Source organism: Etheostoma cragini, chromosome 12 (genome assembly GCF_013103735.1).
Source record: "Etheostoma cragini isolate CJK2018 chromosome 12, CSU_Ecrag_1.0, whole genome shotgun sequence".
NCBI classification, from domain to species: domain Eukaryota; kingdom Metazoa; phylum Chordata; class Actinopteri; order Perciformes; family Percidae; genus Etheostoma; species Etheostoma cragini.
Window position 1 is genome coordinate 14,985,769 of NC_048418.1, and position 22,871 is coordinate 15,008,639.

Below are 22,871 nucleotides of genomic sequence, written 5' to 3' on the forward strand. Positions count from 1 at the left end.
TCTCTCTCTCTCTCTCTCTCTCTCTCTCTCTCTCTCTCTCTCTCTCTCTCTCTCTCTCTCTCTCTCTCTCTCATTGTTCTGTGCTGTGTTGCTGTGCTGCACATTTTGGTACTTACAGGTTTTGTGTGGGCAGGTCAGCTGCTGAAATGCAGAGATAGGTCATCTCCTGAGGGACAAAGTATTAGTAGTTGCCTGTCAGCAGTCACTTGCTCTCATGCATTTAACGCAAATCTAAAAGCCAGCAGGTGACAAACAACCTTGGACATCAACGCTCTTAAGGTTTTATGTGTGTTGCTGCTGGTGAACAAAGGCTGTGCAATTGTATGTGGAACAACAGAGGCAATTTTAAGCAGATTTGTCTTCATACCTGTGCATGCCCCATTTTAATAGATTGATAACAGAAGCTGCTTTTGTACTTGCAGCTATTGGAGAAACTTAACATCAAAATCAATAACCTAGAAAACAAATAAATAATAAAATTGTAATATTAATTACATTATGAATCAAGACTGCACAGTCCACACTGGCTGAAGCAAGAACAACCACCTACTCTAAAACCCACGCAGGCACACATCTCAGCACACTGACCGAAACCAACTGTTGTTGACTGGCATTTTTCACGATAATTCCTATCACATGAGTATGAAACTCGCCTGCTTATTGTCTACTCCCTCACTCGGGACTGCCAACTCAAGAGGCAGCATGGCACCTCTTCCAGACCGACCTGACAGACTGGTTTATGGACTGGTGTGAGACAGGAGTAAGAGCTCTAAGCATGTGAACTGTACTAATACACCAAGAGGGGGCTCAGCCAATCAGATCTTTTCTTTCTCATTTGCTTAATCAATCTTGTTAAAAGATGACTGAGAAATTGAAGATGCGCACTAGGGGCAAAGATGTTATATGTATAACAAGGATTTGGAGAGCTTCTCACCTGGAGGATGGGAGCTGCACTGTCATGAATGGACAGGATGTGTGTGATGTTGTTTCTGGCTAACTGTTCTCGGTCTCTTGCATCTGACAAAAAGAAATAACACCAGAAACAATGGGCATGTGCTGTCATTTACAAAAACCTGATTAAAATAATAATAATAATAATACAAATACTAAGACAGACCTTTGAAATTCCCCAAGTACAAGTCAGGCAGGATCTATAAGGACAGAGACGTATGTAAACATGAAGCAGACATGGTCAAAGCATCAGTGATATCAGCAGCTGAGGGAGATTGAAAGCTGACTCAAACGACACCCTGACAATATGAAATGATCATTATAAATGATAGGTTCAAATCCGCCATATCATGTGACTAGAATGACTAACAAAGTAACAATCACCATCCTAAATATTCATAGTTCAACCACTTAGGCTACATAAAAAAGTGTATGTTTGTTATTTTGAAGACGTCTTCTCTTATTGAATCATCGCAAACTCAGAAGTCTTTTTTTGATGAACACCTGAAAGATTCTACTGAAGATCATAATTACACTTTCACCACTTGTGTGTGTGTATGTGTGTGCACCGCTAGTCGGGTGTCATATATGAGAATCCTACCTTATTGATGCCATTCCCCATGCTGAAAAATCCCTCCTAAAAATATAAAAGTGAAAAGAAAGGCCACGTAGTGTTTCCTCGTTGTTTAAAAATGCTTATCCAGCGGCTTGACGCATTCCCAATCCCGCTGTAATGGAGCAGCTCCGCGTCCGAGCAAGCCGAGAACTGCTTCCCAAGCTCCCTGCGATGAATCTTGGGAGTTGTAGTTTAATGATATACGGAGAGCGGCGTTTAGAGATAACACAGGTGTGGTCTAAAGCCAGTCCTGGATTTATTGTTGGATGTGATGAGAATATTAGTAATCAGCCCCCCAGGCCCGATGACAGCATACTAAACCCTAAAATAAACTTTAAAATACAACAGACTGCAACATACCAGAGCCAAATTAGCCAACACCCCCTTGTGAAAATAGGCCATCACAATAGTCTAGAAGCCACCATAAAGTGAAATAGAATATAAACTCATTGCATTCTCAGATGTCAACTTTATGTCCATGTAAGACTGTCTTTGTGTTAAACTAGATACATTAGATTAGCCTCAGTATTCAAAGATGACAATTAGTCTATTTGAAACATCATGCAAAAAATTGGGAATGGTTTGAATAAATATACCAATATTTAAGCTCCTCGAAGATGGTTTTCAGAGATGGCCATTCCTCATTGTTGAATAACAAATACCTTGTATGCACACTGTTAGTAATTAAGTTGGTTAATTTGTGTTTTCCAGCTGTAGTCTAGAGAGAGAGTGACTATGGACTTTTGCTGCAGATATGCAATTCCTTGTTCAGAACACTAACCTCAAATTTCACACCAGAGGAAGAGACAAACTAAGTGATTTGCTTATCAGCAATATTTGAGTAGTTTTTACCCTTTGCCCCAATTTCCTATGCTAATGCATAGTGCTGAATGATGAAAGGGTGTGCACCAAGAACCACCCATTAACATAGGACGGTGAGGTGATAAGTCACACTGGCCTCACACAGGGTCTCTTCCTTCCCTATACCTTGGGTAGTCTTCCTTGCCAACATCAGAGCATCATTTGTGACTTCACATCATTAGAAATGGCTTCCCTGACACCAAACGTAATACCTGAGGGACCTACCAAACCCCAGGCAGAGGCATTCACTTGCCATTTTATTGATTCTGTGGCTAACATAGCAAACAATTGTACACCTGAGAACACATCAATTCCTTCAGTAGATACATGTGAATCAGCTTTTAGTTTAAGAAGCATCACAGTATCGGCGGAAGCATAGAGCATTAAATCACTTAGATCATCAGCATGTAAAGATAGTTTTGGTATGAACACAGTGAGGCTCAAGGAGCTCAGCACATCATTCACAAACCCCATTACCATTAAAAGGAAGTTTTTTCCTTGCCTCTGAGGCCTAGTGCTTTTCTCTTGGTGGGAATTTTAAGGTTTCTGTAAATAACATCACAGAGTACGGTCTAGACCAGTTCTTTTATGAAAAGCGCTGCGAGATAACTGTTGTTGTGATTTGGCGCTATATAAATAAAATTGAATTGAATTGAATTGAATTGAATTGAATTGAATTGAATTGAATTGAATTGAATTGAATTGAATTGAATTACCAAAATTATCAATCTGTCCATTTCACAAAACATGTTCCCAAGCATGTGGAAACCAGCTATGGACGTTTCCATCTTCAAAAGTGGTGACCCTCATTCCATCTCAACCTACAGACCAGTCAGTACATTTGCTGATAGCAAAACACATTTTAACCATCTAAATACTACACCATATGCAGTTTGGCTTTAGAGCGAATTATTCCGCCGAGACTGCGACCAGCTACCTTACAGAAAACATTAGAGGCATGTTGGACAGAGGTGGGGTTATGGGTGCAGTGTTCTTGGATGTCAAGAAGGCCTTGGTCATTGTCAACTACAAAGTCTTTCTGATGTAATTACACAGTTACAATTTTTTGTCAGATGGTCTTACATGGTTTGAGTCCTACCTCACTGACCACTCCCACTGTGTCAGAGTCATTTAATTCAGCCGCTCTTAATCTGTCCACCGGTCTTCCTCAAGGATCAAATTTAGGATGTTGTTGTTCTCACTTTATACAAAAGACCTCCCGTCCATTTGTTCTGATGTTTCTGATGTCTCTGTGCAGATGTATGCTGATGACACCGTAGTATATGTGCATGGTAATACTACTCAAAAACTGTAATAATCAAAAACAGTAGCAATGTTCTTCACCAAGCCCCACAGAAACTTCAATGTTGAGCTGGGTGTTTTAGTATTGGCTGCAAATTGTGTCAGAATACAAATATCTGGGGGTTTTAATTGATTCAAAGTTGTCATTTACATCACATGTGATAAGGGTCTGTAATAGAATCAAATTCACCATCTGTAATTTTAGATACATTCACAATCAAATGTTCACACAGGCAGCAAAAATGTACATGCACTCTTTGATCTTCTTCCATGTCACTTACTGTTTACCCATCTGGTCACAAGCTAGTGCTACATCTCTGAAACCTCAGCAATCACTTTACAAAGTTAAAATTCTGGACAAGAAACCAATCATTTCTCATCATTGTCCAATGCTACAAAAACACAGGTTACTTAACTGGGCAAACATGGTCAAATATTCAATTCTATGTCTCGTCTATAAAGCGATTTACGGTTTATCATCCACCCCTCTCCACCAGTTTGTCAACATTCAAACATCTGATCAGAGCAGAACCAGAGGTGCAGAACGGGGAGATTGTGTCATTCCATTCACAAATAGTGTATTTAGCCAAACTGCATTTTCTGTTTGCGCTGTTAATGAGTGGAACCTCACACCCATAACCCTCAGAAAAATAAACACATATAGTACATTCAAGATCCAGTTTTAAAAAATTGCTTATTGATAGTCAGAGCTGTCAACATTTCCATTAACCGTTAGACCTGCTCTTGCTGCCCCCTGTTGGCTTCTTGCCTTTTGTGTGTCCATGTGTTTATGTCTTTGTCTGATGCATCTGATTGTTGGTCAGCTTTGTTCCTATTGTATATTTAACTTATCTTTTTTTTATATTTAACTTTAATAGTAGTACTTTTTACCCAATGCATAATGTATTGTAATTGGTATGTTGTTCTGTAAATATGTAATTTTACTTTTTTAGGGTGACTTGTTACAATCTGTCTAGGGACTGCAGATGAACAGACAGAAATGTCCATTAATGTGCACTGTCCTTGTATTAAATTTGGAAAATTTAAAAAATTTAAAAAGGGGAAGAGACATTTGTCAGCACCACAGAAAGATACATCTGGAAAACTGTCTCCTTTGAGAAGCTTGTCAAACTGGAAAGGAAGAGACAATGGTGCAGCCAATGAAAATGTCCAACTGGATATGACTCTGCCCTGGGAAGTCTTTTAAAACATGATAAGTGGGCATATGAGAGCTTAAATTACCCCTCTCCTGAGAAAATAAACAACACTAGAGAACAGTGGATGATCAGTCTCTCCTGAGACGTGGCAGGCAATCCAGGACCTGTGCATTGGTGGCAGCAGGCAAATAAGGCTCACCTTTGCCAGTTCCGATGGACCCTGCTGGTATTTAAGAGTCAGGCACCTGACCAGTAAACTAGTGAGAAGCCTGGGTCAGGTGTCAAGAAGCCAATCAACAGCATAGGAAACTGGTGTTATTACAGATAAATAAGGGTACCTGGCTGATTATCATTGTGTTAGTCTGTTGTACCATCTGTTGTAGTTTTATGTGGGACAGTGTGTGACCACCAGACTACAGCTTGATTGGGAGGAGGTGTCTGCCTACTACACAGAGTGCTGCCTCACAAGGCATTAATGGCCTCTTGTACCATGGCTGGAGCTGGAAAACAGAGTTGGTTGTCAGTCTACTTAATGCTGATTCCCTCTGCCTTCATGACAATACTCCAGTTATTCTGGCCTCAATTAGTCTCAAGACAAATGGACCTATAATTTGCCAAATTTTTGTTGCAAACAACTAATAATGCATATTTAATAGCCACTTGATCCAGGTCATAGATCATTCATCGAACAATTTTAATTGTGAATGGAAAGGGGATTTCATGCAAACGAGGGCGTTTTCTCTGGAGACTTGTGTGTTATCTGCAACACTAACAGTGCTCAAAACACTGCAATCAGTCATAGTTGGAACGTTTTCCAAATAATATGGAGATAACCATCAATGCAACATTATAACCAGAAAACCGAGAGAGTGCAATACAGGTAAATTTGACACTACTGCTTTGTTGTGGCTTTGGTGTGCAAGGGAAGAATTTGTAGTGTGGGTGTTCACAGATAGGCTGCCCAAAATGTCCCTAGATGTCATTCTTCACCCACGCTGTCAGAGGCTGCAAGGTGGTTTCCCACTCTAGTTTCACATAAATGCTTGTTTTATCAATGAACTAGTTCATTATTTATGTATTTATTACGCTAGAGTTATTCAAGCTGTGGTACTTTATTAGTAATGTGAAAATGTACATTCAACGTATTATTTATCTTGTTGGTTCTGTAAAAGCTTTGTTCATATGACAGATGCTGTTTGTCTAGTTAAACAGTGTATCGATGTCCACATCAAATCTCAAATAACAACATACAATTCTACTAGGCAATGCAAGGTTGTTTAAGTCTGCGATATTTTAATTCCCCAGTAGGTGGCGACAATGGCACACGACACGATTTACAATGTTCCTGTATCTGAGTAACATCTGTCTCGTAAAGTCATTTAAAATGTACTACGTTAGAAAGAAAGCAACTTCATATCCTATCCTTCATTTGTGTTTTGTTACGGAATATGTTTTTTTAGACCTTTTTCAGACACTGGTGTTGCTAATCGTCCTGATCTGTTATCGACTCGTGAGGCTGTTTGTAGTTTTTTACGTCTCCTGCCAGGTTTCACTTTTGAACGAGGAAGTTCCCTAACGTTATTTGGATTGCACAGCACTATAATAAGTAAGCTCCATAGACCGGTCTATGGTAAGCTCACGGTTTTACTTCACTGTTTGTGATATTGAACTAATGGGGTGTGTAATGTTTGTCGGGTGAAGGGTTTGGTTAACCTTACGAGGGCTAGCTTAGCTAAGTTTGGCTTGTTGCCGAAACTTTCGTGAACGTTAACATGAACATTCGGTGTTAGCTTACCTACATCTTCCGTCTGGCAAAGTGTTTTAAACGTATTCACGGTCTGAGTCCCCGCTGCTGTCATCCAGTTTTGTCTACTCGCATGTAATTGCATTTGCTGTAGCTTATTTCACAACATACACGTTTTAGGCACTTCGTTTTTTGCTGAGTTGTTGTACTTTATTGTGACTTTTAAACAGGGATGGCCACCGCGCCACAATCACTTCATATGAGATCGACTGATCTCATCAAGAAAGAGGCCCTGGACTACGGAGGATTTGGAGAAGTTTACCTGTGCTACCATGTTACCCTCGGCCAGGTGGTGTTGAAGACCTTGTATACAGGCCCTATTCGCAATGAGTAAGTTAGGTTTGTATTTACTGAAAGGAGTCTGCTGGGTATTCCCCCTCGCCTATAGTAACTTGAATCATGTGCCAGACAGGCTCTCCACACAACAGTGAGACTGTCGTTGACAGATGTAGTTATGACAGCATAATAATATGTGATATTGATGGAAGAATAGCCTGTGTAAAATACTTTGCAAGTCTAGTTTTATTGGGTGGCTAGTGGGTATTATAATACTAATTGGTATTTTAACAATTTCCATCCCCAGGCTGTGCCCCATGAAACGGCTTTGCTAAGAACTTCCTATTTTAGATGGACAATAGGGACTTGAGTTTATTTGAAATGCGGATGTAGGTCAACCATCTGTTTTTTTTCCATGGATGTATGTTGTTTTTGTCAGATAACATACCTCGTTAACTACTTCTCTGCGGACGCACATTCTTACATTTACAACACTTCTCATTTGAAAAAACATTCCTATTCTTATTGCAGCGTGTGATTTCAGTTTCTAATTTCCTATATATCCTGCAAGGGAGGCACCTAAATCTCTGGGGTACCGGTACCTAATACTGATCCAATACAAGTGTTTTTTATCTGGAATTTCAAATCTGTACATCACTGTGTGGAAGTGGAATTGATTTATGTGGCACTAAAATTGTCTGAATGAACGTAACTTATGGCAGAAACGTTGAATTTTATGACATTCACACAGACACTGTTTTTAATATGGATCACACCATGATTTATATCTGATTCGTAAAAAGTAGTGTCATCATTGGTGCATCCATTAGACTCAAAATTAGTATGTATTCCACTTGTCTGGCAGATATTCAGTCCTCACTATTTTTTGCTACACTTTCCAGGGAGAATAAAAGGTCGCTGCTGGAGGAGGGAAACATCATGGCAAGCCTGAACCATGAACGGGTGGTCAAGTTGCTGGGTGTGATCATGGAAGATAGAGACTGCTCACTAGTTATGGAACTCCTACCCAGAGGCAACCTGTCGGACATGCTACAGAAGGTCAGACAGTTTAATAACAGTAGTCACATTGAAAAGGGAAACATTCTTAAATAATGTCTGTAACTCATGTACTGTAGTTCCACTAGATTTTATCCATAGTTTATTGCCTCAAATCCCTCATGGTATTTTCACACAAATGATAGTACTAATCGGGTAAATCTTTCCCAGGTCCCTGTGCCAATATCCATCAAAGGCAGAATCATCTTAGAGATTTTGGAAGGGATGGTGTATCTCACAGAGAGAAAAGTCATACACAAGGACATTAAGCCTGAAAACATATTAGTGGACAAGGATTTTCACATCAAGGTATATTACACACCTGGCCCATGACACCGTTCTCAATTCTGACAGCAAGCATTGGCATGGCAAAGTATTTTTTTCCCTCTTTGTCTTCTAGATTGCAGACCTTGGCCTGGCCACCTGTCAGACATGGAGCAAACTCACAAAGGAGGAATCTCGCAGGAAGAGTTGTTTAGGTCAATCAGCAGGGGTGAGAGGTGCCGGCACACTGAGCTACATGGCCCCTGAGCACCTGGAGAGTATACATACACCCTCTACTGAGAAGTCTGACGTCTACAGCTTTGCAATTGTGGTTTGGGTCATCCTCACAAGGGAAGAGCCATATGCAAGTGAGTTGCCAGTCCTAATAACAAGAGGCATGTTCCCCGTGGTTAATTAAATCGTTATGCACTGTTGTAGATTCATAACTCCTAACTACATTAGGTAAACTTCCTGCAGACAACCAAAGTGTCTTTTCTATGTCCAGATGCAAGAAGTGACGAACAAATCAGCCAGTGTGTCCGAAACGGCGACCGACCCGCAGAGAATCTTATTCCAGACAACACGCTTGTAGAGATAATTCATCTCATGAAGAGGTGCTGGGATCACACACCGCTGCAGCGGCCAACGTTTACAGGTGTGTGTGTGTGTGTGTGTGAGAAAAAAGCTGCAGAACTGAGCTGCAAGACTCCCTTCCTGCTAAAAGACCGCCTGATATGCGAATTTGGCCTTAGAAGATGTGTGTGTGTGAGTGTGAGTGTGTGTGAGTGAGTGAGTGAGTGAGTAAGTGAGTGAGACATGTATAGCATAAAGTAAAATGTGATCAGAAACAAAGCAGTTAATTTATAGAATTCAAGGCTTGATTTTATTTTAACATTTTATTTAATGTCTCTTAGTTACTCAGCAGCTAATATGCACATTAAAGATACAAATATGATCTTGTAACATTGTTATAATATTGCTGCTGTTGAGTGAAAAGAATATTTAAAATGGTCCTCTAGATTTGAAATATAAAGGAAGTTCTTAACATTTTGTGATGCTAGGAACACTTTCAGCAGGGTTCCCTAAGCTGTTATTGAGTTTTTGTCACTATGTTGTACAGGCTTACAGAATGTAAACCTGAATTTCCAGCTAAGTGATTTGACCCCTTCAGTTTATTACGTGGCTCTTCTCATCCTGTCCCCTCACTGTTCCTTGTCTTGCAGAGGGCTACGACTTCTTCTTTCCTATTTACACGGAAAAGCTTGAACCCCACGTAGAGGAAGATTTACAGGATCTGAGGGTAAATATATTTTCTTCTTGAACTGAATGTGGTAATACTGAGGAGTAGATTTGAAGATAAAGTAAAGCTGATGAAATTATTTAAATTCTTTTGATTCGCTGTGTGATTTTTCTTTTTTTTTCTTTATTAATGCAGATTTCATATGAAGGCCCAGATGACCTTGTTGAGAAGATGAAATCTTTATCAATCGACCCAGATTTTTTCCCGGCAGGTGAGCACTGTTGGCTTGCATACACTGTACACACTCTAATGTCCAGCTGTGCAGGCTGTAGTAGTAAATGCTCAGAAAGCTAGACATTTAACAAAAAAAAGGATGGAGTAACATTATTGCTTTAACCTCTCGTCTTACCTTGCAGATTGCCCGGCTCCTTTGTTGAGTTCAGACAGAAGTGTACCTGTGCCTGTTGAAGCCAGTATTGAGGACATGCATGACATCCAATATGAGTCACTTGTGGAGTCTGTTCAGACAGACGCCAAGGCAGTCAGGTCCCGTCCAGTTTTGGAGGAGAAACTGGGTCGGGAGCTTCAGTACCACAAACTTGGTAGCTATAACTGTGACCCTGACGTTGCCAACTCCTACCATCCAAACAACTTAAATCCTTTCCTGCATGACCACTTCAGCCCTTCAGATCACGCTATCGGGCAACCCGAAAAAGACAGACCCTCTAATGCATCCTCTGTCCATTCCTGGACAAAAGCTGAACCGGTGCAGCCCACCAGCCAGGAAGAGGCTTGTTATCGCCCTACTGGTGGTCTCTATGACTCTATGAACTCTTCCACACATACTCCATCCCACTTGCCAATGTCTTCCAGCAGCCCTTCTCTATCACACTTTAACCAGCAACATCCACTTTCCCACTATGACCGCCAGCAGTCCTGGCCAGCTTACCCAGTGTCTGATACATCTGCTCCTGAACTCAGTCCTGGGCGGCTCCTGACCTCTTCCAATAACTGCTTAAAGCAAGATCCAGGTACATGTAAAGCATTTCTTCAGTAAATTCTACATCTAGTTGCCTGAGGTGTTCACAGCTGCTTCTGGAGAGACTGTGGTTATGTGTTCTTGCTTTGTGCTTGTTCCAGGATCTCTTTTCATTCAAAATGCCAGGGGGATCCAGATTGGGAACAGCAACATGATGAGTATCAGAAGTTACGATTCCTTCAACAGTTCCTCACTTTCTAACACCTCAGCTAACTCTCTTATTGAAGAAGGCATTCTAAAATATGGTAAACATTAATATTTCTTTCATGTGACAGCTGTGATAGTTTGTCTGTACACTTGTTGTTGTTGCTCAGTTGCACTCATTATTAGGGCTGCGGCTAACATTCTCAAATATTATTGATTCATCTGCAGATTTAGTTTTTGTTTGTTTATTTATTTTTTGCTGTTAAATGTCAAAAGAGAGTGAAAAATGCAGTCCAAAACATGAAGTAATCCAGTTTTTTTTGCCAGTTTGAGACAGAGATAAGCAGTTTTGGGTGGCAGGTCAGATGAGCAATGGAGACACAACAAATTGTCCATGACAGTATTTTCTACTAAAGGAATCAAACTCTAAACAATTTATCATTAGAGTTACACAACTACTTGCCCTAATAGATTTGTCTTTTCTGTCATTCAGAGGACCATGCTGTGACCGAGGAGCACCTTGATCTGCTGAGAGACAACATCGGAGGCAAATGGAAGCGTTGTGCTCGGCGACTAGGTCTGACCAAGGTGGAAATAGAGACCATTGAGCATGACTGTTTCCGGGACGGCCTTCCAGAGATGGTGCACCAGATGCTGGATCGTTGGAAAATGAAGGAAGGAAGTGTTGGCTGCACAATTGGGAAGCTTTGTCGTGCCATGAAAGGCAGCGTAAACGTAGATGTCATCCAGAACATATTAGACGCCTGCAGTTCATCATCTTAGATCTGATTAACGGTCTACCTCATTCTCTCTACGTGACTTTCTGCCTATGATGGGCAAAAAATACTCTTTGCATTATTTAAAGGCTCCCTTTTTTACCAAAACCAAAATACCATATTCATTTTGGGGTTTTTGCAACGGGTTTGAAATATAGTCTTGGTTGCTGCCGAATACAATTGAATTTAGACTGTTTGTGTAGCTCAAAGCTTTGAAAATGAGATACAATGAGAGACAAAATCTCAACAGCTCAACCCAATTGTATCTTTCCAGAAAATGTATTTTTGTTACTCATAAGAACCAAAGAGCTCACTCTCTGACTTTTTTTACCAAACGTCTTATGAGCAGTAGAGACGAACATAGTCAGGGTTCAGGTTTTTCTAATCTAGAAGTTAAAATCATTGTTTATTTTTTAAATTGCTATAAACTAATAATGACCTAAAGGAAAAATCTCTCTTATTCATGTGCCAGATGATATATTGTAGTAGCAAGAAGAGTTTCAAAAGTAATATTCAAGAATGTTTTTTTATAAATAGATCTCTGCATGATTGTGGGATGGGAAAGCCATTGAGTTTGTGCATGGTTGTTGTAACTTTAACTGAATAATTGACTAATCAAATGGTGTGTGGTAAACATTTATTCCAGACCAACACAATCACACAGGTAAGGTCAATGAGTCAGTAAGGAGCTGTTGGGGGGGTATTTTAGTGCAGTACTCCATTAATACATGTGTATTATTGTAGTCTTCCATTTGTTCTGTAGATACTATAAAATGAGTAAATTGAAGTATGTCTCCTTTAATCTAAGTCATGCTGTAGACTATGTGCTCCCATTTCTCCAAAGTACAGTAAAGTGCATGAATTGTTTGAGTGTTCATTGCCTGGATTCACTGTAATACCAATCATCAGATTTTATTTAATCTGATAATCTGCTGTACTGTCTGAAGCATTTTTGGAATACAAGGTTTCTCATCATTTGAACAGTAGATTGTCTTTGAGATGTGTTCATGTCTTGTTTCATTACAAAATTCATTGTCACTTACTGTACTGGGTCTCACTGTCAATATAGATCTCAGTACACAATAGACTTCCGTCCAGGATCACACAAAAAACTGCATCCCCCTGTTCTCTCCCAAACCTGGATCTAAATTTATTTTAAAGACATTTTAATTATTTGAACAAACTGTGTCTAACAACAACATAAGTGTATTTCATAAATTCCACTTCATTCCTTGAGCTAAAATTGTTTCTAGTTTAGAATGTCATTGGTTATCTCCTGCAACGAGTTATTGGATATCAATATAAAGTAATAAAAAAATACACACAGCTGAGTTTAGACACTGTTTTGATTAAGTGGAAGAAGGACCAAAAATCAGAGAAAGCAGGAGAGAGCTTCACAAGGCTTTATTTCACACAAAAACGCAGGATCCAGCAACACAAAGTCCCAAAATCCAAAAAATCCCTAAAAGGTCCAGGGGAAAGCAATGCCAAAACAGAACAAAGGCAGGGAAAACAGGACAGGACGCCGAACAGCACGGCACAAAGATACACAAACAATCTGACAAAAGACAAAGGGAATACAGAGGTTAAATACAAGAGGTGTAACGAGGAACAGGTGATACATCAGCTGAATCACATTAGGGTGGGGCGGGACAATCAGAAAGACAAGAAGTATAACTAGAGACAAGATGAGACAGAGAACAACTCTCAAAATAAAACAGGAAAACCAAACATACAGACACTCACAGGGGAACACAAGACAGACTACCACACAAGACCGGGAAAGAAACTAAGACACAAACATGAGGAGATGAGACAGGACCAAACAAACAAAAAAAAGAAGGGGAAAAAGAAAGCAAACACCCAAACCATAATAGACACAACTATATCCAGAATATAGCTGTATCCCAATTCCAGACTACATCCTCAATCTAAGATAGTGTTAAGAATGAAACTTTAAAAAAGACAATATATAGTATACCCATACGTTTTTGACTTTGCTTTTGAAGGACACTATTCCCCACACAATGCAACGTACAAAGAAATTGAAAGGTTCACACAGCTGGGAGAAAACTAACATCATGTTAACACTCCAGAAAACATTAACCCAATATACCTGTACACAATGATAACATCAAAGCCCAAAGTAGATTCTAGGCAGCTCTGCATATACTAACTAAGACAATACTCTAAAAACAGGCAATTTCATACATGGCAGTTTATTGTATAATGTGGAGATTTGTTCCTGAGCATTCGAGTTTAAACAGCTGTGTGTTTGTCTTTATTATCCCCTTTTACTCCCCCAAATACCCCTGAGAGGGAGATTGATTTTCCCTTTTGTCATTTAAAAGACCCACATGCATTGGTTTAAAGATGTGATGATAGTCGGCTTTTGCAAATCAAACAGCCACTGCTGTTCCTTTTCACCTGGCAAGTTTAATAATCTCTTCACTAAACACAGGAATCTTAATCCTTCCATGCCACGTATGATTATTGATAAGGTCTTGGGATACAAATGTGAACAGGCTTTCTAGTTTCTTAACAGTGATTACATCCGATTCAGGGATGCTGTTAAAACGGTACCCTGTTGATCGATAGATACAATCTAATTAAGTACCTTTTGTTATAATCTTGGTAAGATTGAAGAAATTGGTAAAACCACAGAAGTCTAATAAAAATAGATGAAATAGCAACAGGCACATGGGATAAGTAGATATGAGGGTAACAATTCTGTGACTGGTAGAGAAACGGAAACAATAGTTGGAGTGCCAGTTTTAATTGTCTTAATCCAATTCCAGTCATGTTTACTGGACACAATGTATTTACACACAACAATTACAGACAACATTAACTTAATAGTCTTTCACCACCAAATAATTAGTAAATAGTTTGTTTCATGTGTTTTTCTTCCCTTTTCCTCTATTGTAGTGACATCAAAATATACAATATCCTGAAGAAATATTCAGTTGTCATGAATAATACATAACAACACAAAGAATGACTTGAAGTTCACATCATACAGGTCGATAGACAAAATTGCGCAGCATAGTACATAGATAATTGATCAAGCACCATACCCCGTATACCTTCAGTTGTCAAGTGTAAACTACTGGGGCTGGCTCTCGGTTCATATGTACACATGTTGCTGTAATAATTAAACAGAACAGAGTCCTGACCATGGAAATCCCCAAAGGCATGTTATACCCCGTTCACAAAAAAAAGCCATGATCCAGGATAAAATCTATGTAAGATGGTGAGACTCACATGGTAATAACTATATAAATATCAGTCAATAGTTGTTATTCATCAGTCATACTTCAACTGTTCCCTGCCAATTGTCTGATTCCCTGAGGCTTAACCCAGGTTTTAATAAGATCATGCTAGCAGAAAATGAGTCAATGACATTAAACTAATTTCAAGCCCTTAATGTCAGGAAGAATTTGCACAGCACTTGTCCAAAAAGAAAGTGCAGATTGTCAGCTTTAACAGTTAAAACTTAATATACATTAATCATGTTTTGTCTGTCAAACCAATCCCATCATACCACATCCACACAGTCCTCATAAAGCATATTAACTGAGCTGGTTAGTGTTAGACTTATATCTGGTATTCTGTAAACACATGAATATAGTGAAATATCAGGGCCAAGCCACTTTTGCATGCCCTGGAACCATCTCTAAATCAATATGAAAGTTGTCTATTTCTGAAGTCCTTTTTGCACAAATGATGGCCAGCTGAGACTTCTTGCGGCATATGCGTTGTGTCTTCTGCACATGTGTTTTGGAAACTGGAGTGTCTTGATCCTTAGATGAGTCTCCATTGGCAGCAGCGTTAGTGATGCTGCAGATTCGAGGGTAGTGTGTGTAGCAATCAAAAGCATCCTGGCACTTCTCACAACTGTGGTCCCGGAATGCAACAATAGGAGGTTTAGCAGAGGAGTTGGATGAAGGGAAATGGTTGATCTGTCTGTGGATTGAGCATAGTCTGACCCTGATCTCCGGCTTGGAGCAGCACGCAGGTGGCTCCTGGGAGCAGAGGCAGCCCTTCAGACAGGCGTGACACAGAGTAGCCAGGTTGCTGCGCACCATCCTGCGGACGGTCGGCCTCAGCATTAGGTAGATGATTGGGTTGTAGATGGTTGAGGACTTGGCAAACATGGCGGGCAAGGCAAATGCCAGAGGAGGGATGTTCTCAATGTGTCCAAAGGCCGCCCACATGGACACCAAAGCATATGGACTCCATGCAGCTAAGAAACTGATGCAAACAGCAACACTTAGCTTGAAAAAAGAACACAGAAGAGAAAAGTTAAAGAAAAACGTACTTTTGAAGTAGTAGTAAGACAAGTGTTATTCTGTTTTTTTGTATTGTCAACAAATCAAATTTAAAAGACAAAAAAATATGACATCCCCCAACCTGTCTACGGCTCTCTCTCTCATTATGATTATCAAACAGCAATAGCCTCTTATCCATCACTGTACAACCAGAACCAATTCATGCTAATGCAGAGCTCCATCACTTAAGGCTCTATTCAGGTCAATGGCAATTTCTTTTACAAATGAATGAGCAAAGAACTTTCCAGAGGACACATCTCCAAGAAGGAGCTTTGATATTTTACCTTTGATCCCCAGCAGAAAGTTTAAAAGCACAAAATATTTTATGAGCTAAATGGTATATTGTTACAATTAAATAATTGCAAACTTTCCTCTTACCTTAACAATAATTGTCTGGTTGCTGCTTATGTGTGTCTGCCTCATTGCATGCCGCTCCATACTCTTGTGGGAAGCGTGCACTGTGACCAGTATGCCCGTGTAGGATGCTAAAATAACACAGCATGGTATGATGTAGCAGAAGAGAAACAGTGCCACAGTGTAGGAGCGTGCCGTAGAATGCTGATTGGACAGGCGCCAGTCAATGCAACAGGCGGTGCCATAAGGCTCTGGTCCATATTCCCCCCAGTAGGCCAGCGGGGAGCTGGCAAACAACAGGGCATAGACCCAAGCAAAGGCAATGAGCCGACGGACATGGAAAGAGTTAAACCTGTTCCCTGTGAAAACACATTAAGTTCTATTTCATTATCCATGTAGTTAAAAGATTCTGGCAAAACTATTATTTATAGATTTGCCCCCAAAAATGGTGCTGAAATTTGATGATGAAAATCTTTAGGATGTTCGATAACCCAGTTTTTTAGTGCAAGTGAAATGTCCCCATCACAATCCCTTCCGCATTTTCTCATAGTCAGAAGCACTAACAGTAGTCCATTTATTGAGGGACAGGGTCTGCTTGAAACAAATTAGTTAATGGCATCTGACTGCAGCTAAAGGCTAATGTGTTTATGACTACCATCAGGGGTAGATGAGTAAATCGTTCAGATGAGAATAACACTACTTACTCTCAGACAGTCTTTCCTTGAAGGCATTCATGGTGTTACCACTGATTGGAAATATTAATGGACAACGCATCCGGTTCAGCGTAGTAATGCAAATGCGGAAATGCCTTAAATCTGCATTCTATCTGAATTCCAGCATGGGGCAACACGTGCGGTTGCAAAAGAAGGTCAGTTTCTGTAGAGGTCTTTGAGAAAGTGACCCACTTGATTTATTACCTCAGTAAACATTTTCATAAGGTGTTTATGGTTTCAATCGCTAGTTCTAAGTCTTCTGCAACGCAACATAGTGTTCACTTTTTGAATTATGGTCTCGTTGATTTTCAAATCGGCGATAAAGCAGGGGGTGTTTTAGGGCGTGGCTATGATGTGATTGCCAGTGGAAGTGTGTGACGTCATGTAGAGTGTAAGGGCTCTTCCCTCACTTCTTCCCCTTGTCTAAAATCCTCACATCCGCATCCAGGATGGCTGCTCCCGTTAATGGCAAATGTAACAATTCACAGTAGATCGCCACAAACCAGATGTAGCACATGCGCTGTCCATTAATATACAGTCTATGGGTGTTACACTCATGTATGAAAAGTGATGGAAGTAGTTGCATGAAGAGTTTAAAGGTTCACTATGAGTTCCTGCAAAATTCTTCAAATTGTAGGCAAGCCTCCTTAATCCGCTAGCTGCCCGCCCCCTGAACACATGGTGGAAGAGCCATCTCAGGAGAAAACACGGGTCGTAAACGTCAGATAAACACTATGGGAACAGGATAGGCACCAAAACACAACAAAACACTCCAGCCAATCCCCGACAAGATGGTTGGGGGAGGGGGTGGGGTTTAGTTACAGTTAGTTATGACATTTACGAAAACATGGGGGGAGGGGCGAGCTTGACCTGTATTGTTTGAAATTTACTTACACTCATAGTGCACAATTTAAAATCCTTTATTTCTTTAGTTGGTTAATTGCTGTCTAAAGTTGGCGTGCTTGGCAGCTTCATGCCCTTACAACTAAGGGCTATTTTACAAAACCTAGATGGCGGATTAAGCCAGGATTTCCCATTTATCCTGGATGATTTAAACTCTGACTCGGTTTCACGAAAGCAGAAGCACCAAAATTAGCGTAGAGATCCAGTCTGTGCAGCTAGCCTGCTCCTGACCAAGCTAACAGATATTATGTATTAATCCTGGAGCCTTTTCTGTTCACTCAGCAGTGGTTTTACCTTATTGTTATCAGCCTGCATTAACATGTACATATTGTTCTGTTAAATACTGTTATTAACATTGTTATTAACAGTATTGTGACCATTATTTTTAAATGTATTCATGTGATAGCCGGTGAGGCTGATAAAGTGCTATACTACATGTTTGTTTCTATAATGGCTGACTGGTCAGATACCACTAGATCTTTTTAGATGATTTATTTATTTTTCTGTTCTTTAACAAGAAAGGATTACATATTTTACTAATGTTCTTTTTAATTGGCATTCTTAGCACCCAATTTGTTTTTGCTCCAGTAAACTGGAACTATAATTGGAGAGGATTGTAGCCTACAATTATAAAAACATGTCCTAATTGTACAGGTATACTAAATTATAGTCTTAGTTCACAGGACCAATAACTATATAGTGTAGACAACTGATCATTCATGAAACTACAGGGAGGTGAAATGGCTTAGATTTTGAAGTCCAACTTTTCAGCATCTTTTCTATGCTCACATATACAAGGAAGCAAAGCACATTTTGGAAGAAGCAAAGTTGCGATAATAAAACAGTGAGAAATTGCGATATCTAAAAATATACATTTACGTACCATTTCTCTTAACTGAAACCATTCTGTTTACTTTTAGTCCAAAATATACAACTGTTCATGTGCATCTATCGGAATTACTTCAGCCTGGCTCACCCAAGTCACTCCTCCTCAGCCTAGCTAGGTTGTCGTGAAACGCACCAAGCCAGGATGCACGGATTAAACTAGGTCAAGCCTCGCTTTGTTAGTTATCCTGGATTTATAAGTTCTGCTTTTGTGAAACAGATCCTTTTTTTGCCTACTGAGGCATAGGGTCAGGCGATTCTTCTTCACTCTGTACATGGTTGAAGGTATAAGGGTAAGGATATTTGTACAGGAGAATGCTAGGCCACTCACGTGCCATTGCAGCCGGTCTAGTCCAATCCTAATCATGTTAATCATGTGTTCTCCTGTGGTACAAACTATCCTTCCATCACAAGTCTGATAGATAGATGAAGCTTGAACCTGAAGGGGATTGCCATTGGATTACAAAGATTATGTGTTGCAGTCACAGTAAGGAGATTATTATTGATCGGCTACAGTTGGGTGTATGTGGTATAAATGACGTAGCTCACAACACTGGATGGAAGTGGGTTGCCACCAATGGCTTGGGCAACATGCATGCCATGCAAACTACTGGAAAGATGGTCCTAAAATTGGCTAGTGCTTGCAGTTTGCTGCAAACCAGGCACAATGGTCCCCAGGGTTTTCAACTGCAGCCTGGGCATGTTCTAGCCAGAGTCTGTTATTTACTGCAGTTTCTGAGACGTGTGCAAACATCTATTTTTTGACCTGCTAAAGGAACATATGGGAATTACTGAATCAATATTTATAAAGCTACCTCAGGTAGAGCATGAGCAGTTGGGGACTGAAGGTCTAGCTAGGCATAGAGAAATGTACAGGTAAACACGCAGGAAGTGAGATGCCACAGTGAGACTATATGCGCTTAGTATATTGTTGATCCAAATTTCAAAGGGAAGTTTACAAGGATTGATTAAGTGGCTCAAATAATTTTTACAAACATTTTCTTTTCCTAAAACAAAAATGCACACTGCCCACTGTGGTTCTCTATGAACACATTGCACAATCCGTCTCTTGGTGTGGACGCCTTTTCCCATCGACCATGGCTCAGAGCCCTTCCATATGCTTTTCCCTTTTCCTTCTGATTCCTCGCCTCCTGGCACGCATTCAGGAGCAGAGCCTGCCTGTCATTCTGGTGGCACTTACAAGGCCTCACAACGTTATGCAGACCAGTCATGGAGGTTTTTAAAGGATACATTTTAACCTAGCTACTTAAAAAACATGACACATTGTGAAATGGAAAAGGAACTATAATATCTGCTTGTGTTTTTTGGCATTGACTACATCAGCTTTACCCTTAACCCAATAGCAACAGCTCTTAAAGGGCAAAGCCTGTACAAAATAGAATGATAATTATGTATTGTAACTCCAGATTATTTGAGTATAGTCACAGCCCTCTAAGATTCAGGCCACCTGCATCTCCAACATTGGCTGAAGAAAAATGCTGAAGTTGGGAGCAGATCTCTAGTGTCGCAGCTGTAATATACAGTGACTGCATACGTAAGAATGACCCATGCGGGGAACAAGGGCCCAAAAGAAATCTTCACAACTGCGCATGCGCGAGGGGCAAACCCAATAGCATCAGTTTTTACAGGGCTATGGCTATACTCGTAGAATCTGGAGTTACAATACGTAACCATCGTTGGCCAACATCACAAGTAATACGTATTGAGTGCTGCCCCTGGACTTGTCAGTTATCAATAAAAGGCTGATGTGCAAACCTGTATGGAGGGGGTCGTTATGTCTACTTCCTTCCACAGATAAAATAACGATCTGCCACTTAGGGATGTGATGGTTAATCCTGGGTCATTTCATTGGGCAAAAACAGCTTCTTTGAAGACTTACCATAGAGCGGATGACATACTTTCATAAAGCACACCATGCTTAGCAGGGTTAGAGTGGTCAGACTGCAGAGGCCAAACAACATGCCACAAAAAGCATATATGGAGCACGCTGTTTTCCCATACAGCCACCTGCGCAAGAGGTTGTAATAAAAAGAGAACAAAGACAAGATCAATGAGGGAGATGGAGAGAGGGAAAATAGAAGAATAGCATGAGCATGACACGCCATATCTTTAAATTCTCAGACAATCATACCGCTAATCAACCATGTATTAATAAGTTCAACAAACCATGAAATATAAAAAGGAGTCTTATTTAATAGAAAAACCTTCAGTATGGAGAATCTTACGGCACAATTCAAATTAACATATTTTGTTGTCTGGGGATCAGAACAACCATTTTGTCCTTGTTGCTTTGCTTTTTATATCTGATGTTACAGTAGGACGGCATGTGTAATACCTGTGGTGGAAGCTTGAAGTTATGGCCATGGGGTAGAGGGACAGAGTCAGGCCTAAGTCACTAACTGCTAGGTTGATGATGAAGTACTCGGCTGGTTTCAGAAGGTGCTTTTTCTTGTAGGAGACAAACAGCAGGGTGCTGTTGCCAAACAGTGAGCATACTCCTGCAGAACAGACCAAATGTTGTCAGTGCTGATTGGGCACACAATACAAACAATAAACACAAATGATCTTGTTTAATTTGGTTGTAAAATTTTCACGTATTCATTATTATGTCACACTAGGCTAAGCTTTGTAGGGAAATACCGCACGTTTTTTCAGGTTCTATTGACAGCTCTGTCATGCATTGACCCTATATTATTTTTTGCACCAGTGTTAACTATTCCCTATAATATACTTTAAGGCTTTTACACTTCTACCTAGTGTTCAGATGGAACTGTGTTTGGTATCAGACAACCATCAATATACTTTATAAACCAGCAACGCTCAGTGTGAACAAAGTAGTGTAATTGCAGGTGATTCTTAAATTCAGGACGCAGGGACAGCATCACACAGTGACAAGCTTTAAAAGTTACATTTCTTTACTGATCAGCACAGACTGGATTTATGCGTGGAGAGTTCCACATAATTTAACTAGAGTAAATATTGCTAGAATTGATGCATTTAAATACAGTATCACCTAGTACCACAGTCACAAATACAGAAATGTACAAGCTTCCAAGGCTTCACAGTGTGCCGTCTAGCTTCACGCTGTTACTCATTTCAGCCTGAGCAGAATTGTTGAAAACTCATTGACAGCATTGTTAGTGTTGGTAACTTGTTATCTTCTGTTAAAGGAATAAAAAAGAGAAAATAGGTTTGAATTTCTGAAGAATTTACTCACCAAAAACAAAATAGATCACAGCCAGAGTTGTATCCATTGGCACAGGTATGTTGGACTGGAAGGCAATGTCTTCATCTAACGACTCCATCTGAAAACTGATCAGAGCTTTTCAAGAGCAATGTCAAGGGTCTGTCTCGCTCATAATACATTAGCTTTTAATTTGTGCCGTCACAGGCATGATTTGAAAATGTCCGGCTTTAGCTTCTCCCCGTGAGAATCAAAAAATAGTTGTTTTAAAGCTTTGACAAGCTTGAGTCAGAAAGCATATTACATCATTTGGTTTGTTCAATATCATTAAACTGAAAGGTATTCAAAGGAGAGGACCAACACATTAACATGCATTCAAGATGCCACGTGATCACATCATCAACACTCTAAATGTCTGTGTTCCAACGCTTCAGCAGCTAAAATCGGACGGTGACTGACAGACATAGATCAATGGGTGGTTTGAGGGTCAATAAACAATAAGAAACCACAGGGAACCAAAACACGTTGCCTGGTGTTTGTCATATTTTCTTCATTCTAATATGCTCAGCAGTTCAGAAACCATATTTTGCTGGTCCTACACGCCTGTAATATTCCTGGCAATGCATGAACCATAAACCCTTCAGAAAATCCTCCTTTATATAACACACAGAACTGTATGCCCATTTGTTTATTGTTATCTTTCCAATGTGCAGCAGACCTTGTAAATGGCTTATTCTCCTCTTTTTCCACTTTCCAATGCTATATGCATCTATTCATACTGGCTCTCTACTTACTGAACCCCTGTTCACCTTTTGCTGTTTTGTTTGCATTGCCTTAAACCCTCCCTTATTCAGAAAAGCTGCGTCTTAGTGTCGTTTGGTAATAATGTTATCATGTTGAACATATAAAAAGGGAAACAGTGAGGGCTTGAAGACTGGAGACAGCCCTGTAGCATCTGCATCACCTGTCACTGTAAGCTATAAGCTGTTGAACG

The 22,871-nt window shown here is 40.1% G+C and overlaps 3 protein-coding genes across 4 annotated transcripts in view; 1 reads left to right on the forward strand and 2 right to left on the reverse strand.

The window, feature by feature from the left end:
- dusp22b (dual specificity phosphatase 22b) overlaps nucleotides 1-1,797 on the reverse strand; it is a 4,532-nt gene extending 2,735 nt beyond the window's left edge. Inside the window, exons 1-4 of the mRNA XM_034887750.1 lie at nucleotides 1,553-1,797; nucleotides 1,118-1,151; nucleotides 935-1,017; nucleotides 117-166 (exon numbers count right to left, since the gene is read on the reverse strand). Coding sequence (XP_034743641.1) covers nucleotides 117-166; nucleotides 935-1,017; nucleotides 1,118-1,151; nucleotides 1,553-1,573 — 188 coding nt within the window. The 5' untranslated portion in view covers nucleotides 1,574-1,797. The remainder of the gene's footprint in view (nucleotides 1-116; nucleotides 167-934; nucleotides 1,018-1,117; nucleotides 1,152-1,552) is intronic.
- Nucleotides 1,798-6,276: 4,479 nt separating this feature from the next.
- On the forward strand, nucleotides 6,277-12,091 carry ripk1l (receptor (TNFRSF)-interacting serine-threonine kinase 1, like). 2 transcript variants are annotated; one of them, XM_034887743.1, is made up of 11 exons: nucleotides 6,277-6,493; nucleotides 6,862-7,021; nucleotides 7,870-8,026; nucleotides 8,195-8,332; nucleotides 8,424-8,655; nucleotides 8,793-8,942; nucleotides 9,511-9,587; nucleotides 9,723-9,798; nucleotides 9,944-10,558; nucleotides 10,668-10,811; nucleotides 11,204-12,091. In XM_034887743.1, exons 2-11 carry the CDS (start codon nucleotides 6,864-6,866, stop codon nucleotides 11,491-11,493), a joined length of 2,037 nt encoding a protein of 678 aa, XP_034743634.1. In that variant the 5' UTR covers nucleotides 6,277-6,493; nucleotides 6,862-6,863; the 3' UTR covers nucleotides 11,494-12,091. The 2 variants fall into 2 exon arrangements, with proteins under 2 accessions (XP_034743634.1, XP_034743633.1); XM_034887742.1 differs by having other exon boundaries at nucleotides 9,723-9,790; nucleotides 9,933-10,558.
- Nucleotides 12,092-15,121: 3,030 nt separating this feature from the next.
- opn7a (opsin 7, group member a) lies at nucleotides 15,122-21,998 on the reverse strand. The gene is made up of 5 exons (XM_034888888.1): nucleotides 21,911-21,998; nucleotides 21,029-21,191; nucleotides 20,573-20,700; nucleotides 16,196-16,530; nucleotides 15,122-15,763 (listed from the first exon to the last, which is right to left on the reverse strand). Exons 1-5 carry the CDS (start codon nucleotides 21,996-21,998, stop codon nucleotides 15,125-15,127), a joined length of 1,353 nt encoding a protein of 450 aa, XP_034744779.1. The 3' UTR covers nucleotides 15,122-15,124.
- Nucleotides 21,999-22,871: the final 873 nt, after the last annotated feature.

What these genes read in the sequence shown, in the direction of transcription:
- ripk1l (XM_034887742.1), top strand. Translation starts at nt 6,864, where the DNA reads ATGGCCACCGCGCCACAATCACTTCATATGAGATCGACTGATCTCATC. An exon ending in AAGATTTACAGGATCTGAGG is followed by an intron (nt 9,588 to 9,722) that starts GTAAATATATTT and finishes TTATTAATGCAG; the next exon opens with ATTTCATATGAAGGCCCAGA. An exon ending in CTGCTTAAAGCAAGATCCAG is followed by an intron (nt 10,559 to 10,667) that starts GTACATGTAAAG and finishes TGCTTGTTCCAG; the next exon opens with GATCTCTTTTCATTCAAAAT.
- opn7a (XM_034888888.1), bottom strand. Translation starts at nt 21,998, where the DNA reads ATGGAGTCGTTAGATGAAGACATTGCCTTCCAGTCCAACATACCTGTG. An exon ending in TGTGATCTATTTTGTTTTTG is followed by an intron (nt 21,192 to 21,910) that starts GTGAGTAAATTC and finishes TCTGTTCTGCAG; the next exon opens with GAGTATGCTCACTGTTTGGC. An exon ending in ACTTCAAGCTTCCACCACAG is followed by an intron (nt 20,701 to 21,028) that starts GTATTACACATG and finishes CCTCTTGCGCAG; the next exon opens with GTGGCTGTATGGGAAAACAG.